This window comes from Panthera onca, chromosome A3 (genome assembly GCF_046562875.1).
Source record: "Panthera onca isolate mPanOnc1 chromosome A3, mPanOnc1 haplotype 2, whole genome shotgun sequence".
Taxonomy (NCBI): Eukaryota; Metazoa; Chordata; class Mammalia; order Carnivora; family Felidae; genus Panthera; species Panthera onca.
The window spans coordinates 82,914,134-82,928,123 of record NC_138341.1 but is presented as its reverse complement, the minus strand read 5'-3'; the positions used below and the strand labels follow the sequence as shown (position 1 = coordinate 82,928,123).

Sequence of the window (13,990 nt, the reverse complement as noted above, 5' to 3'; positions counted from 1 at the left end):
GATACTATACTAATTTCCCTTTCACAAACAAGTGCAGGGAGTTTTGTTGAGATAAAGAAGTCAGAGGCAGGAAGTGGTGGCTTTAGGTAGTGAACACAGATACACTGACTGAAAGCCCAACTTCTCACTGCCATAGAACCCTTACCACAAGCCGGCTCCACTGCTAAGTACTCTGTGCACAGCATCCATCTAGCCTCAAAAGAAGGATTGTGAATCATGACAGCTTAGCTGGATGACAGACCCCCATTCAACCAGGGCTGGCCAACTCAAAACACACATCACCTTCGCTATGAGGCCTGTCACCTTATTTAATATTGAGGTTGCTTCCACACACACTATACCCCCTTTTATTTCTCCCCAAGTACTTAACTGATTTATTTTGTTTGTCATCTGCCTCCCCCCATAATGAAAGTTCCATAAGCTTAAGTTTAGGGCTGACACTAAAGCCTGCAGAACAGTGCCCAGCCTACAGCAGTCATTCGATATTTTTTTCCACTGGATCTAGTAAATATTTTTTCTATGACAAGATCCACAACTTGGAGTAGAAATGGTAATATTTAAAGATGAGAGAGACCCAAACCAGATCCTTGCTCCTTTTTTGGCTGTATATTCTGCATGGAAACAGGAAACTAACCATTATTAATGTGCTTTTTGAGTCCAGACTTGGAGCTGGGCACAGATGTTTGCAGTATAATTCTAAAGAAGAGCTTGGGTCCTCAGAAGTGTTAGGAATGAATGTCTAGAATGTTTCAGTAGTTCTCATGAGAGGTGATTTTGTGCCCACCCACCTCAGGACATTTGCCTATGTTAAGAGATATTTTTGACTGGCACAACTGAAGGGTGCTCCAGGGGTAGAGGCCAGGGGTACTGCTCAACATCTCACAATGCACAGAGCAGCCTCCACAGCAAAGAATTATCTGGCCACAAATGTCAATACGGCCAACGCACCAAGAGATTCTCTATGATTGGAGAATATTTCTACTTCTGAGTGTGGTTGACATTTCAATAGCTATCACCAGAAGCCTCTGTAGAGGCTGGAGCCTGTCCTCCATGAAGGGAAGTCAAGCCACACTATGGTAAATAACCACACAGTCTTGTTTTCAGAAGGCAATCTCCCCGCATTAGTGCAGGGATGTCACATAAGCTGTCAATCAATCCTTAGATGTCCATGAATCAGTTGTAGAGAACACAAAATAACACCCTCTGAAAAAGTGATTTTTAATTACAGCTTTGATATTGGGACCTGGACCTGAAAGCCAACTGTATCTTCATGAGCTGCAGCTTTGGAAGACGGGGCAAGCTTCCCTATGAGTGCCCTGTGATCTGAATGCAGGGGAGCCTTCACTGGGTCACAGGTGAAAAGTCAGCCAGAAATCGGGAATTGCAGTCACCCCATAATATCACGCTGTGTCTGTGGCTGTGTAATCCCAAATGTCTGAATGAATAGTAGGACATTGAGTGAATGTCAAGGTATTTCTAAATATCTAGGTACTTGACATTTTTGACCAAAAAACAAAACAAAACAAAACAAAAAAGGAACTGATTTCCATTATATTTTACAATGTATGTTTTTTTTGCTATATAACTAAAGCAGAACAGAAGGAAAGTTGGTAAATTAAAGACAACATCCAGATTCACCGTATTGAACATGGGAAAATTCGTAAATAGGACCCAGCTATGGAAGCATAATTGATCTGGAAGCAGGAGGTCATCCCAATGAAATTAGGTGCCTCAGGTGTGTTGATGTGCCTTCGTAGTTATGTGTTTGCATTAACTTTAGACTCAAATCTAAAATATTAAAGAAATAAAATTGTCAGATATGATGGTATTTATATTTTATTTTGCCTTGCATAGCAAAGCAAGATGGTGTGTGTGTGTGTGTGTGTGTGTGTGTGACTGTTTTTATAAGGACTCAGTATTCTCTGTAAATGTGTACTCTTGGGAGCTACTCCAAGTCCAAGTGCTGGCTCCTCACAAAGGTCTCAACTTGTTCATTGCCTATCCCCTAACCACCCTGTATGAGGTTTTGTGCCCCCATCATTCTGTGGCTCTGCCCCTTTATGAGCATCACTGCTTTCTCACCTCTTCTCCTGGGACAAGTGAAGGAGGAAGAAGCCTGGGATAGAGCTAGGCCCTCAGGAGGACTGTTGGGTGACAAAATGTGCAGGAAAATGGAACGGTTCCTGGAGGAGGAAGGGCATTGCCAGGAAAGAGGGCAGGGCCCTCAGGTCCCATCTGAGGGAACAGGCAGTGAGCAGGAATGGGATACAGAGCAGAAGGCCTCAGGTCTCAGGCCAAACCAGCAGGGCATTGTGGGTTTACATTTAGAAAGAGATGCCTGTAAAGAGCCTTTGAGGGCCTCTGTAGCTGAGCCTTCAGTAGGCACAGCTATGAGTGGCCATGGGAACCCCTGCATTATCAGTATTATCCAGTTCCTCTCTGCTTCTGCATTTGTCACTGAGGGACACCACCTCCTTCCCAAGACTCTTCCTGTCTGCCCACAGGCCCCTGGAACAGTGTTGACAGCCTGCTCATCAGCTTCTTTCTCAAGGCTTCTTTCCTTTCTCCTTTGTGGGCTGCCTTTTCTTATTTTTTCTCCCCCTAAATATAACTGATATTTTACCACCTCCTTTTCTATGATTTTTTTCTTAAAGATTATATCTGATATCAAAAACTACCTCTGTGGAAGGTTTCCTTAGAAAACTGATGTATGGGGCCCCCAGGGTGGCTCAGTTGGTTAAGCATCCGACTTTGGCTCAGGTCATGATCTTGTGGTCCATGAGTTTGAGCCCCATGTTGGGCTCTGTGTTGACAGCTCAGAGCATGGAACCTGCTCTGGTTTCTGTGTCTCCCTCTCTCTCTGCTCCTCCCCTGCTCATGCTCTCTTTCTCAAAAAATAAACATTTAAGAAAAATTGAAAAAAAAAAAAGAAAAAGAAAGAAAACTGAAGTATGTATTAGCTCAGAGAATGGGCCTGCTTTGTTAGAGAAGTGAAGGGAGGAGGGGTTGGGAAAAGAGGAACAGCATTTGGGGAGGAGGGAAGGCAGGTACAAAGGCCCTAACGCAGGAGGCCAAACACTGATTCTGAAGAACTCAAAGAAGGCCATTGTGTATGCGTTTGTTCCAACTCATGAAGGAAAGGAGACATCATGTTCAATATACTCTGCTGAATAAGAAGGCCAAGGAATTTTTGCACTTAGTCATTCCATAGAAATATTTAAGCACTTACTAAGTACCACTCACTATACTAGGTTCTGGGGGTATAAATATGAGTAGGTTACATTCTGTGTCTCTAGGGAGCTCCAACAAATAATAAAGAAACTAAGGTGAACAATTGCAGTTACATGCAATGAGCACTTTGATATAGGTGTGGCCAAAGGCTATGGGGATAGCAAGAAAATTATTAATTCACTCAAGGGCTGAATTATCTTGAAAATTAATCTATGTTCTATACCTCATCACCAAATGATACCAAATAAATGAATTGTTATTGAGTTTAATCATGAAACAAACCAGAAAATCTAAATTCTGACAGATATCAAAAGGCAATAGAATTGTTTAAAGGATGTCAAAGTGGAGCGTCTGGGTGGCTTAGTCAGTTAAGCATCTGACTTCAACTCAGGTCATGATCTCACAGCTCATGGGTTCGAGCCCCACATCGGGCTCTGTGCTGACAGCTCAGAGCCTGGAGCCTACTTCAGATTCTGTGTCTCCCTCTCTTCTGCCCCTTCCCTGCTCACACTCTGTCTCTGTCTCCTTCAAAAATAAATAAACATTAAAAAATATATTAAAAAAATAAAAATAAAGGAAGTCAAAGTATACAATCCTACCTCAAAACTTCTCTAGGCTTGGGCAACCATTCAAATAACTAAAGTTGAGCATAATTGAATTTTAGAATGTGTACTTGAGACAAAAAATAAATAAGTAAAGGAAACACTGAATTAGACCTGACTGTATACACAGGTCAGGATCAGATAGAAAAGTAGAGAAAGGCAACATAAATCTAAAATTGCTCTTTTGTTGAGATCCAACTAAAAGACTCATGCTTAGAAAGATTTAACGGCAAATACTAAGATTTGCCTTTTCATTTCACTGTAGTTTATAATAAGATTATCAATAAATAAAATGCAGAGACTTGGACCTTTGCATTAGTTTTGCCAAGGATCAGCTGTGTGAAAACCGAGTCACAAGGTTTCTCTGAGTTTCAGTCTCCATATTATGAAATAGAACAATTTCAACAGTAGCATCCAATGATTGTAAAATAGTCTTTCCAGAACAATCAAACACTGCTATATTATTTTCACTGATTTCGATACTGGCTAACTGTAACTGCAAAAACTAAGGAAAATACAAAGCTATTTTACCAATTATATTTGCCAGGCTGGAATGCATCCAATTTTTACAAACAAGACTCTGAATTTACCCAAGATAAATTGGCAAATGTATAATGCCTGATAATGATGAGGCTATATGAAACCCAAGAGTACATATGGGGTCTGGTGAAGACTAGATAGCCTCACTAACTAGGAAACACTCACTTTTCAGTCAGATAAAACCCTTCTCACGATATCGATGGCCCTTCTCTTGGATAAGGGAACCATAAAAAAAATCACCCAAATATAATGTCAGATACCATTGTATGTTACTATGAATGTAAATGAAATGTGTATAAGCTGTTTCTTTGTAGGACAGCCTTCCTCCCGTCTTGGTCATGTTTGCTAAAATGTTTGATAAAGCTGCTTAAAGTGAATAGGGAGTTACAATATGTGAGCCAAGGGGAGTCTGATCATTTAAAACAAAAAAAAAAATTGGAATATGGTTTTGTCATTAGATCCAAAAATGACACAGTAATTATATGCAGTGCTACATAATGACTCTAACTGTAATTGCAGTATAATTTTTGGGGCATGCACGTACACTCCCCCTCCATCATAATTATTATGTTTAGATCATGTCACCTTGTGTTTCAAGTTCTCCGCTAACTCCTTGAGCTACAGACTCTTCAAATATGTAGATTCATTTAAACATATATAGCGCCCATGATACCTATCCGATCATCACAGGACCTGAACATATACATGAGTTATCAACAGAACACTAATAGCTATGCAAACACCTAATGTTGTGGAAAATCAACCCTGTTCTACTCTGCTACTTCTTGGTCAATTTTACAAAAGTAAGAACGTCAGGGAAGGGATACCTTTTTTGCAACTTTTTGTGAGACAGAATATTTTATACACTTTCCTATGTCATCTCTTCTCTTATCAGTGAAAAGGTCCATGTCACACAATGCAAAATGCTTTGACAAATGGAAGCGCCTTTTGCAGTTATTAATGGGAAGGAACATTCACACCGCTCGTTCTCAAGGCCAAAAGCCAGAGCCCTTTTAAGCACAAGCGACTATGATGGATAAGCATGGCTGTATGACAGCTTATCTCGTTTGCTATTCAGACCCCACTTCCACTCCATAAAGTGTCATGTTAATTGTGTGATATGAGCAAATGCTACATCCCTTGACAAACTTAAAATTATAAGGCATATAATTTGCAATGGTTAATTTTATGCACTAATGTGGTTAAACTACCCACAATGGGGGTGGGCCTCATCTAATCAGTTGAAGGCCTTAAGACTAAAGACTGAGGTTACCTAAAGAAAAACTTCTACCAGAGTTTCTAGGCTTCAGATTCAAGACTACAACAGCAACTCTTATCCAGCCTGAAATCTTGCCCTATAGATTTTAGACTTGCCAGCCTCCACAATCACATAAGCCCATTCTTTAAAATCTCTCCATCAATCCATCCATCCATCATTCTCTCTTCCCAACCCCCACCCCTACCTATATATCTCCTATTGATTCTCTGGGGACTACTAATATAAGTTTATTCAGAAAAGTAAATATGCTGCTTACTCTCTTTGAAAAAAAAACAAATATTTTTTTGTCTTTATTTATGACATTGGTAAATAACGAACCAATTCTTAGTTTTAAGATTACAAGAAACACCCTTTGTTAAAAACTTCATGAAACCAGCTGAGAATCAAGTTGACATATTGAGCTTTTGTACTTTGTATAAAACTACATTTAAGTATATATGATATATTTTCCATACCAACTGAGTTTGTGTACCTTCCATAGGACAAAGAGGATGTAAATACCAAGGAAACTCGGTAATCACGACTCTCAGTTAATGACATCTGACTATTCTTCGTTGAGATATCACATATAAGGAAGTCCAGTCATTTTGCAGGAAACCAGTAGCATAATCATATTCTTATGTGTAACAATTACAAAAACAATGTTTTTAAAGCAGGGTGTGGATTATAATATTTTCCATTATAAGACTAGCTTTAGGTCTGTTAAACCCACTAGAAGCAGTTATTCCTAATAAACATCATTATTTCCACACCAGAGGACACACTTAAAAAAAAAATCTTTATAAGCAGCAAGTAAGTTACAATGGCTTTACTTTCAACTCTGAGCTATATTCTATTAGAGTTATAAATATTGTATTAAAAATGGTATTTTATTATTTATATATAACAGATTGATTCCAGAGAAAATGTTGAAATGATATATGTTAAATTAGTTTTTTTTCAGAAAAGCAAGTCTTTCTTGGAGGCATTCTCTAGACAAAGGTACTTACTAACAGCAGAGTCATAGGAGGTTGAATTGTGTTCCCCTCTCGTGAAGGGATATGGTGACAGGTAAGCGTGCATGCAGTTCTTGGACGGTGGCTGATTGGCTAGGAAGGAGAGCAAATGATGGTAGTTGTTATTGAGATGCTGAGTGAAGACTTCCTAACAAGAGACATACAGGACCTGGGATAGACAAGCTAAATAAACTGTGGGTGGGAGCAACAGATTCAGAGAACTGATGAGTGAGGGGGGGGGGGAAACTCACATCAAGCAGCTCAGGGAACCTGGAAAGTAGATTCATCCAAAACATCTAGTTCATGACATAGTTCAATGCTGGGAATGCCCCTAATATCACCTTAAGATTAAAGGCACTACACTTCATTTATTTTCACAGCCATATTCTCCAGTTCCCAACATGATGCCTAGCACATAGTATTCAAAAAGTAATTGTTTTAAAACTCTAATAAACTTAGATTTACCCATTGTCAGCTCTGATTAATATAAAATGTATCCTATATTCTATTTTTAGGGAAAAGCTGGAAATGATAGGTCATACAAGCTAATAATTTAAATGCATTTTTAGTATTTGGAGAAAACACAAGAAAAAAACTTTTATGTTGTTGGAAAACTTGAAACTTTCACTGTGTACCCTTTAAGGAGGAGTGAAATATTCTTTCTTTCTCTAAGTCCTTGGCAAAATCTTCCTCTTGCACAGTCTGACTTACTCTGCCAGAGTCTGAATGCTTTTCATTGGCAGATTCCATGCTCATTTTCCTCTCCAAAAGGACTACAAGATAGCCTACCAACTATTTCTTGCAAAATTCCATTTCATCATTACTTTGTTCCTTTCACATATGCCAACTTGCTGTCAGCTTGCTTACGTCTTCCAAGATCTCATCTCTTTATTATATATTATTTTATCATATAATCTTGACTAGTGTGTAAATTCCATATTTTGATATATCACAGGAGTATTGGATAAGGAGACTAATAATTTCAACCTACAATAACCTTGAGGGTAATAAATAGTTCTTTTATTGTTGAATGCAATAAGATAAAAGCTAGTTATTTTCAATGAATTTACTTTCAGAGATTAATATAATATAGGAAATACAGTGAAAAGAATGTACTGTATTTTTAAGAAGCTATTCTACATCAAAAAGGAACTCTCAAGTTTCTATGAGAGAACACAGACATCAGAAGCCAGGCATTTCTTGATAATTCCCACTACCTTGGTTAAAGCCCAAACAGAGTGTGCTTTCATCCACCGCTGCTGGTAAGTAAGTTTCATTATAAAAAAAAAAAAAGATATTTTTTAACTTTAAAGCCACCAATATAAAATATCTGATCTCTATATCTTAATTTTTAAATTTGACATTTAAAGGGTTGATAGCCAAAAATAAAACTAATTTATTTGCAACACAGCAATAACAGACACAGCAATAATAGACAAGAAAAATACTATAGGTAATACCTAGTTTTTTTTTGTTGTTGTTGTTGTTAGGGTGAGTGTATTTTAAATATGAGCAAGGAAACAGAAGATAATTCAGTTTTGCCATAAATATTCAGACCCCTATTTTAGGTTAGAAAATAAAATAATTATTCATATAGCCATTTCTACTTACTGAAAAAGAATCACTTCATGAATCTTTTGAAGACATTCTATCAGGATTCTACAGGTAAGAATCCAATCCTATCTTGTAAGTGATCTATACTAAATAAGAAGCTGCTCATTCTTATTTTAATGACGAGGGGAAATAAAGCTAAATTGCACTTACTGTACCAGAACTTCCAGATACTGGAATCATTCTCTTCCGCAATCCCATTAAACCAACATCTCCAGAAGAATCCTTCATGGTGGAAAGTGACATTCTCTATCTGTACAGAACACAAAGAAAGTAATTTGCCATCAACACAAAGCACATAAGCTAAATTATCACATCCGGGAAAATATTAAAACAATGGATTTTATCCCAAATAATGATGGTCAGTAGCTTGCTACCTATCTCTTCTGTGAAGAAATAGGCACTCCACCACTATTCTCTGATTTCAAGAGGATACATAAGGCTACCCTCATCCCTACCAAGTACATCAGTATTTGGAAGAAGAAACGCACATTCTGTTCACCTGAACACTTCCCCACTTCAGTTGCAAGAAGCCAGTAATCCGATCCAAAAGCCACCAAAAAGAGTAAAACCCCCAAAGCACCAAAGAGAGCCCCAAAGAAGATGGCAATATTTAGTCTCATCTTCAAGCCACTGGTTTCCCTTTAAATAAACTTAGAAATTAAAAAAAATGGCAGACACGTAGCTTCTCAATTAAAAAAAAAAATAAGAAAAATAAGAAAGATTTTTCGAGTAGGCAGGATCTTCTTTAGAAGCCTCTCCTAGCTCATGTTTTGGTGACTTCTCACTCGCACCCAGTGGGTGGATTTGTATTCCCTTTGCTCTCCCCTGGAGGGACTCCAGCCCAGCAGCTGAGAATGGCCAGCTATTTTAGGATACTGATTGAGGAGCTGTCTCTCTCCCGTGGGGATCAAAAAATAGCTGACCTTCCCCTGACTGTAGAGAGGAATATCAGGGGCTGGCTAGAATGACCATTTTTGCTGTTGGGTAATCCATAGAAGTGGGAAGAAGATGAAGTGGTATGAAGTCATTGGCAGTATTGGCCCAAAGTCTTAAGTGTCTGAACAAGCTCCTCAGTCTAGAATGACCATTACAACACCAAAGCCGAAGACACTTAAGACTCTCTTTGAAGACAGATAAAGAACAGCTATAAGGAACCACAAAGAGTTTTCTTGAATATAATTAAAGTTGTAATTAATTTCTTAATTCCTTTTGGATACTTTAGGGATACAAAATAACCTGCGGGTCAAGTGGTCTAACGTATCATGGAGTACAGCTCAAGTGTATAACCTAGACATTCAGATGTATACTTAAAAGATCAAGAAAAAAGTAACATAGGCTATTTAAAGTACAAAAAAGTACCTTCATGCTATCCACACTATTGATATAAAAACAGCACTTTCTACAGCAGCTCCAATATCTTGTACAAGTTACTCCAAATAACCATCCCCAAAGTGAACCGAAGAAAAACAGAGTCCCAAAGTATATTGTTGTCTGGATGAAGATGAAAGAATCTGGTCTACTGTTTTTGTTTCCTTCGTTTTAAATGTTCAACTTCGTCAAAACATCCTGGATTCTGATACAAACCACCTCATGAATCTATACTTTTCTCCATGCCTTATCTCTATTGTTGTTTTCTTTTCATGTCTGAGTATACAGGAGAGTATTTTTAAGTACTTGTGTAGCATTTTAAAATTGGTACTGTCTCTATGGCTACTGTTTTTGGTTTTTCCTTTTAAATATATATTCTCAACAATAATGTGAGTTAGTGCATCTTCTGAAGAGGCATCAGCTCTACCAGCCTCCTTCACCACTTCTGCTTGGTATGGGACAGATCCTTAAATACAGAGTCACGGAGGGCAAAAGATGACTCTTCAGTAGGGAGGTAGGGCCTTCGTCAGTTCTGGCTGTATGTAGTCAGAGGTACCCGAAGGTCATGAATGGAATTCTAGGTCACAGAATCAGTGGCTGCGAGGGCTAAATGGAATTCAACAGAACACCTCAGCTGATTCCTTATCTAATGCTCAAATCTCTTTTGTAAGAACCCCCACAGCATGGAGCCAGGCCGTCTCTAGCCTGCTGTCTTGAAAGACGTCAGGAATGTCCACACAGCCCAACCTTAAATTCTGCCAAAAGCTGCTTTCCTAAAGTTTCCAGTATTAATCCTATTTGGTCCTCTGAGATTGCACAGCACAGGTGTGCAATCTTCTGTCATGTGACAGAATTTCCTGGTATTTTTCTGATGAAGAAGCAGTCATCTCGAGCCTCCTCAAACCAGAACTGCTACTGGACCCCTAAATTGAGGTCTTTTTCTTCTAAGCTAAACATCCTATTCTTTTAAACATCCCTTAGATTGGCACAACTCCAAATTTCCCTGTTATTCTGGTTCTTGGCTACAATCTTCAAGGATTTGATTGAAGTGAGGCATAGTATAATCTTCTGCATAGAGCCTAGCACCTGAATACCACCACCTTTCTGATTCGGAGGCTGTGATAAGCAGAATAATAGTCTCCCAAAGATGTCCACACCCTAATCCTAACTGTAATCACATAATCTGTGAATAGGTTATGTGGCAATATCCTGGATTACACAGGTAGGCCTAATCTAATCACATGAACCCTTTAAAGTAGAGAATCTCTTCTAACAGAGTAGGCAGAGAAAGGAATGTGGCAAGAAAAAGAGTCAAAGAGTTGCTGGTTTGAAGGGGTCACAAGCCAAGTAATGTGGCTGGCTTCTAGGGCCTGGAAGAGGAAAGAACAGATTCCCCCTGGGCCCCTCCCCCACTAAGGAAGAAACATAGCTTTACCAACACCTTGATTTGGGAGGTTTCTGACCTCTGGAACTGTAGGGATAGTAAATTTGTATTCTTTTAAGCCACCAATTTTTTACTCATTTGTTGCAGCAACAATAAGAGACTAATACAGATGCTATTCGGTAATTAATGCAATATCAGATCAAATTAAGGGTTTTGAGGGGGCGGGGGGAGAAAATACGTCTTGAAGAAGTGCTTATTGAGAACTTGTGAGACATTTTTGCCAGACATTAAGGTTACAGTACATAGGCCCTGACCTTGAGGAATTCATGCCCTAGTGGGAAAAAATAAATGATTCATTAGAATGAAGTACATAGAGGTTTAAAAATGAGCTTTGGGCCAACCTGGACACATTCTCCTCCTTCCCAGCCCACCCCTCTCCCAGCGTCAGTGTGGTTGTGTAGTTGTGGTTGTGTAGTTGTGGTCGTAGACACCAACACTGCTCTTTGGAGAGGAGGAGGAATTTCTTCATGAAGATTTTATTTATTTATATCCCAAAGGTTTATGGTAAACATCTATGCATCAATACTAAATCTTTAACACACACACATTAACAAACATACACACATACAAACAACTAGATTTTTTTAAGTAAGCAGGAAGGAGTGTGGAACTTTGTCATTGTTATAATTCATCTCAATTTTGGTATTTGTCACACACAAAAATCATCTTTCTGGGTTAGGTCCATCAACTAATGACATTTTCTCACCATTTCTGGTTTATCCAAAAATGCATAAGCATCATTATAAAAATGTGTGTTTATTAAATCAATTATGAGTAAGCAATCTAATTATTTCCACCATTCATTTGTGTGCATCTATTTGATATCACAGAGTACTTCTCATGTCATGAAACTAAACTGCTTTAGCCCCATTATCCCCAGTGCTTATCACAGTGCTTGACATGCAACAGGCACTAAAATAAAATAAAAATCAATTTGTATTAGGACACTTGGCTGAGATACAAGTCCATGACCTTCTGAGCCATCCAACTGATAATCCGTCCCAGAAGAAAGCGCCCTGATCTGGCATGGCCTGTTCTTTGTGAAACCTGGAGGGATGGATTTTAGTGGGGTGTGTGTTTCCTCTTTTTGAGAATCTCCATTAGACTCTTACTGATAAATGCAATGAAACTTACTCTCCAGGGGACAAAACGTGTTTCCTTTCTTTAGAAAACTGGACCATTTGCTTGTCATTTGCCACTCCCCTAATTTTGCATGATTCTTAAAATATTTCCAAATACTTTTTTTTAAGTTTATTTATTTTGAGAGAGAGCATGAGCTGCGGAGGGGCAGAGAATCCCAAGAAGGCTCTGTGCTGTCAGTGCAGAGCACAACATGGGGCTTGAACTCACAAACCACAAGATCGTGACCTGAGCCCAAATCAAGAGCCGGATGCTTAACCGACTGAGCCACCCAAGCACCCCGTGCAGCTTCCTCAGGTTCTTTCAGCAGCCTGAACAATTGTCCATGCACCAGGAAGATGCCTAAAAAGCTGCTGGGTTCTTATCATCTCCACGGATTTGGGCAGAGGGTCTCTTTTTCCCTTCACACTCTTTTCTGGTGAAAGGCGAAGAGATGAGGAGAAACAGACATACTCAGTCACCAACCCCAACTTGTAATACCCTGTAATAAACCACTCCATTGCCTATCCTTTGGTGGATATTGAATCTATTTTTATGTTGATATGATTATCACACTGAATCTGCAAGGCCACAAACCTAAGCATGGTATCTCAGGTTTGATCCTGTGGGAAAGCTGGATTTTCAAAAATGTGAACTGAGGTCAATAATAACAGCTGATATCCATGAGCATCTACCCGGTAGCAGATAGAAACCTAAGCACATTAAATACCTTGAATACAGGACAACCTTCAGTAGACAGACTATGAAACAACCACTTTCTCTATGGGCGTCCACTCTCTTGAGCAGGAATCTTAGCATCTAAAAGTCTTTTTGGTAGTAGGAGTCAAAGATGGTCTAGGTCACATGAAAGATGGCCAGAGGTAAGCCAAGAGAGATCTGCTTGGAGTCTCACTGCCAAAGGCAATTCTCAATAATTAATGGGTTATGTTTCTACGTTTAGACCCTAGAGGTTACCCCTTTGTTATGATGCTCAATTGTTCTCTGTGCCCCCAAGGCTAAATGAGGAGGCTAGGTGGCTGAGTGCAGACTTAGGACCGGTCCTCCAGAATACAACAAACCTGGACACAAGAGCAGGAGGTACAGGTACCAGCTCTCCCCCACTGGCAGTTTTCAGAATGAGGATTTCATTGAATTAAGAAGAGTGGGAATCGTCTTTCATAGAAGATGATTTGTGCTTGGGCAAATCACTCAAATCTCTGAGCTTTGGCTTCCCATATGGAAAAACAGGAACAATGCTTCAGAGGATAATTGGGGATATTAGGAAAGAGGACGTGTCAAATGAGTCGGTGGAATACCCACATTAGGTTTCTCTTCTATCCTGCCTTTAGCTGAAGACCATTTTTTGATGAAATTTTTTTTAAAAAATCATAATACAAGATAAAATTCCCTCTGCTAGCATTCCAGATAGTACTCGGGTTTATTTCAACAGACTAACCTCTCAGCAAGTGCCCCTAGCCCTCCCCACACCCATATACACATTCTCTCCCCTAGGCCACCTGCAGCATTTTCCCAAATCCTTGCCTATCCTGTTCCCTTCTGATTAGAACTCTCTTCTCTTCCACCTGTCTGATGAACTCTTCCTTAATCCACTCAACAAATACATAGCAAGTCCCTACTCTGTGTTACATGTTCTTGTGGGTGTTGAGTACTAGCAGTACTCTCCAAGAAGACTGTATTGTACAACCTATAACACTTTCCTGTATTTAATTACACTCTTGTCTTCTATAGACACTTTTTGAATCCCTGCGTCTTGGGAAAACTTGGGTCAAGACATGTT

At 39.2% G+C, this 13,990-nt stretch overlaps 1 protein-coding gene across 1 annotated transcript in view; it reads right to left on the bottom strand.

The window, feature by feature from the left end:
• The window catches only part of TMEM182 (transmembrane protein 182), a 52,846-nt gene extending 43,768 nt beyond the window's left edge, over positions 1–9,078 (bottom strand). The window contains exons 1-3 of the mRNA XM_060609796.3: positions 8,750–9,078; positions 8,412–8,511; positions 6,642–6,740 (exon numbers count right to left, since the gene is read on the bottom strand). Coding sequence (XP_060465779.2) covers positions 6,642–6,740; positions 8,412–8,511; positions 8,750–8,881 — 331 coding nt within the window. The 5' untranslated portion in view covers positions 8,882–9,078. The remainder of the gene's footprint in view (positions 1–6,641; positions 6,741–8,411; positions 8,512–8,749) is intronic.
• Between the last annotated feature and the right edge of the window lie 4,912 nt (positions 9,079–13,990).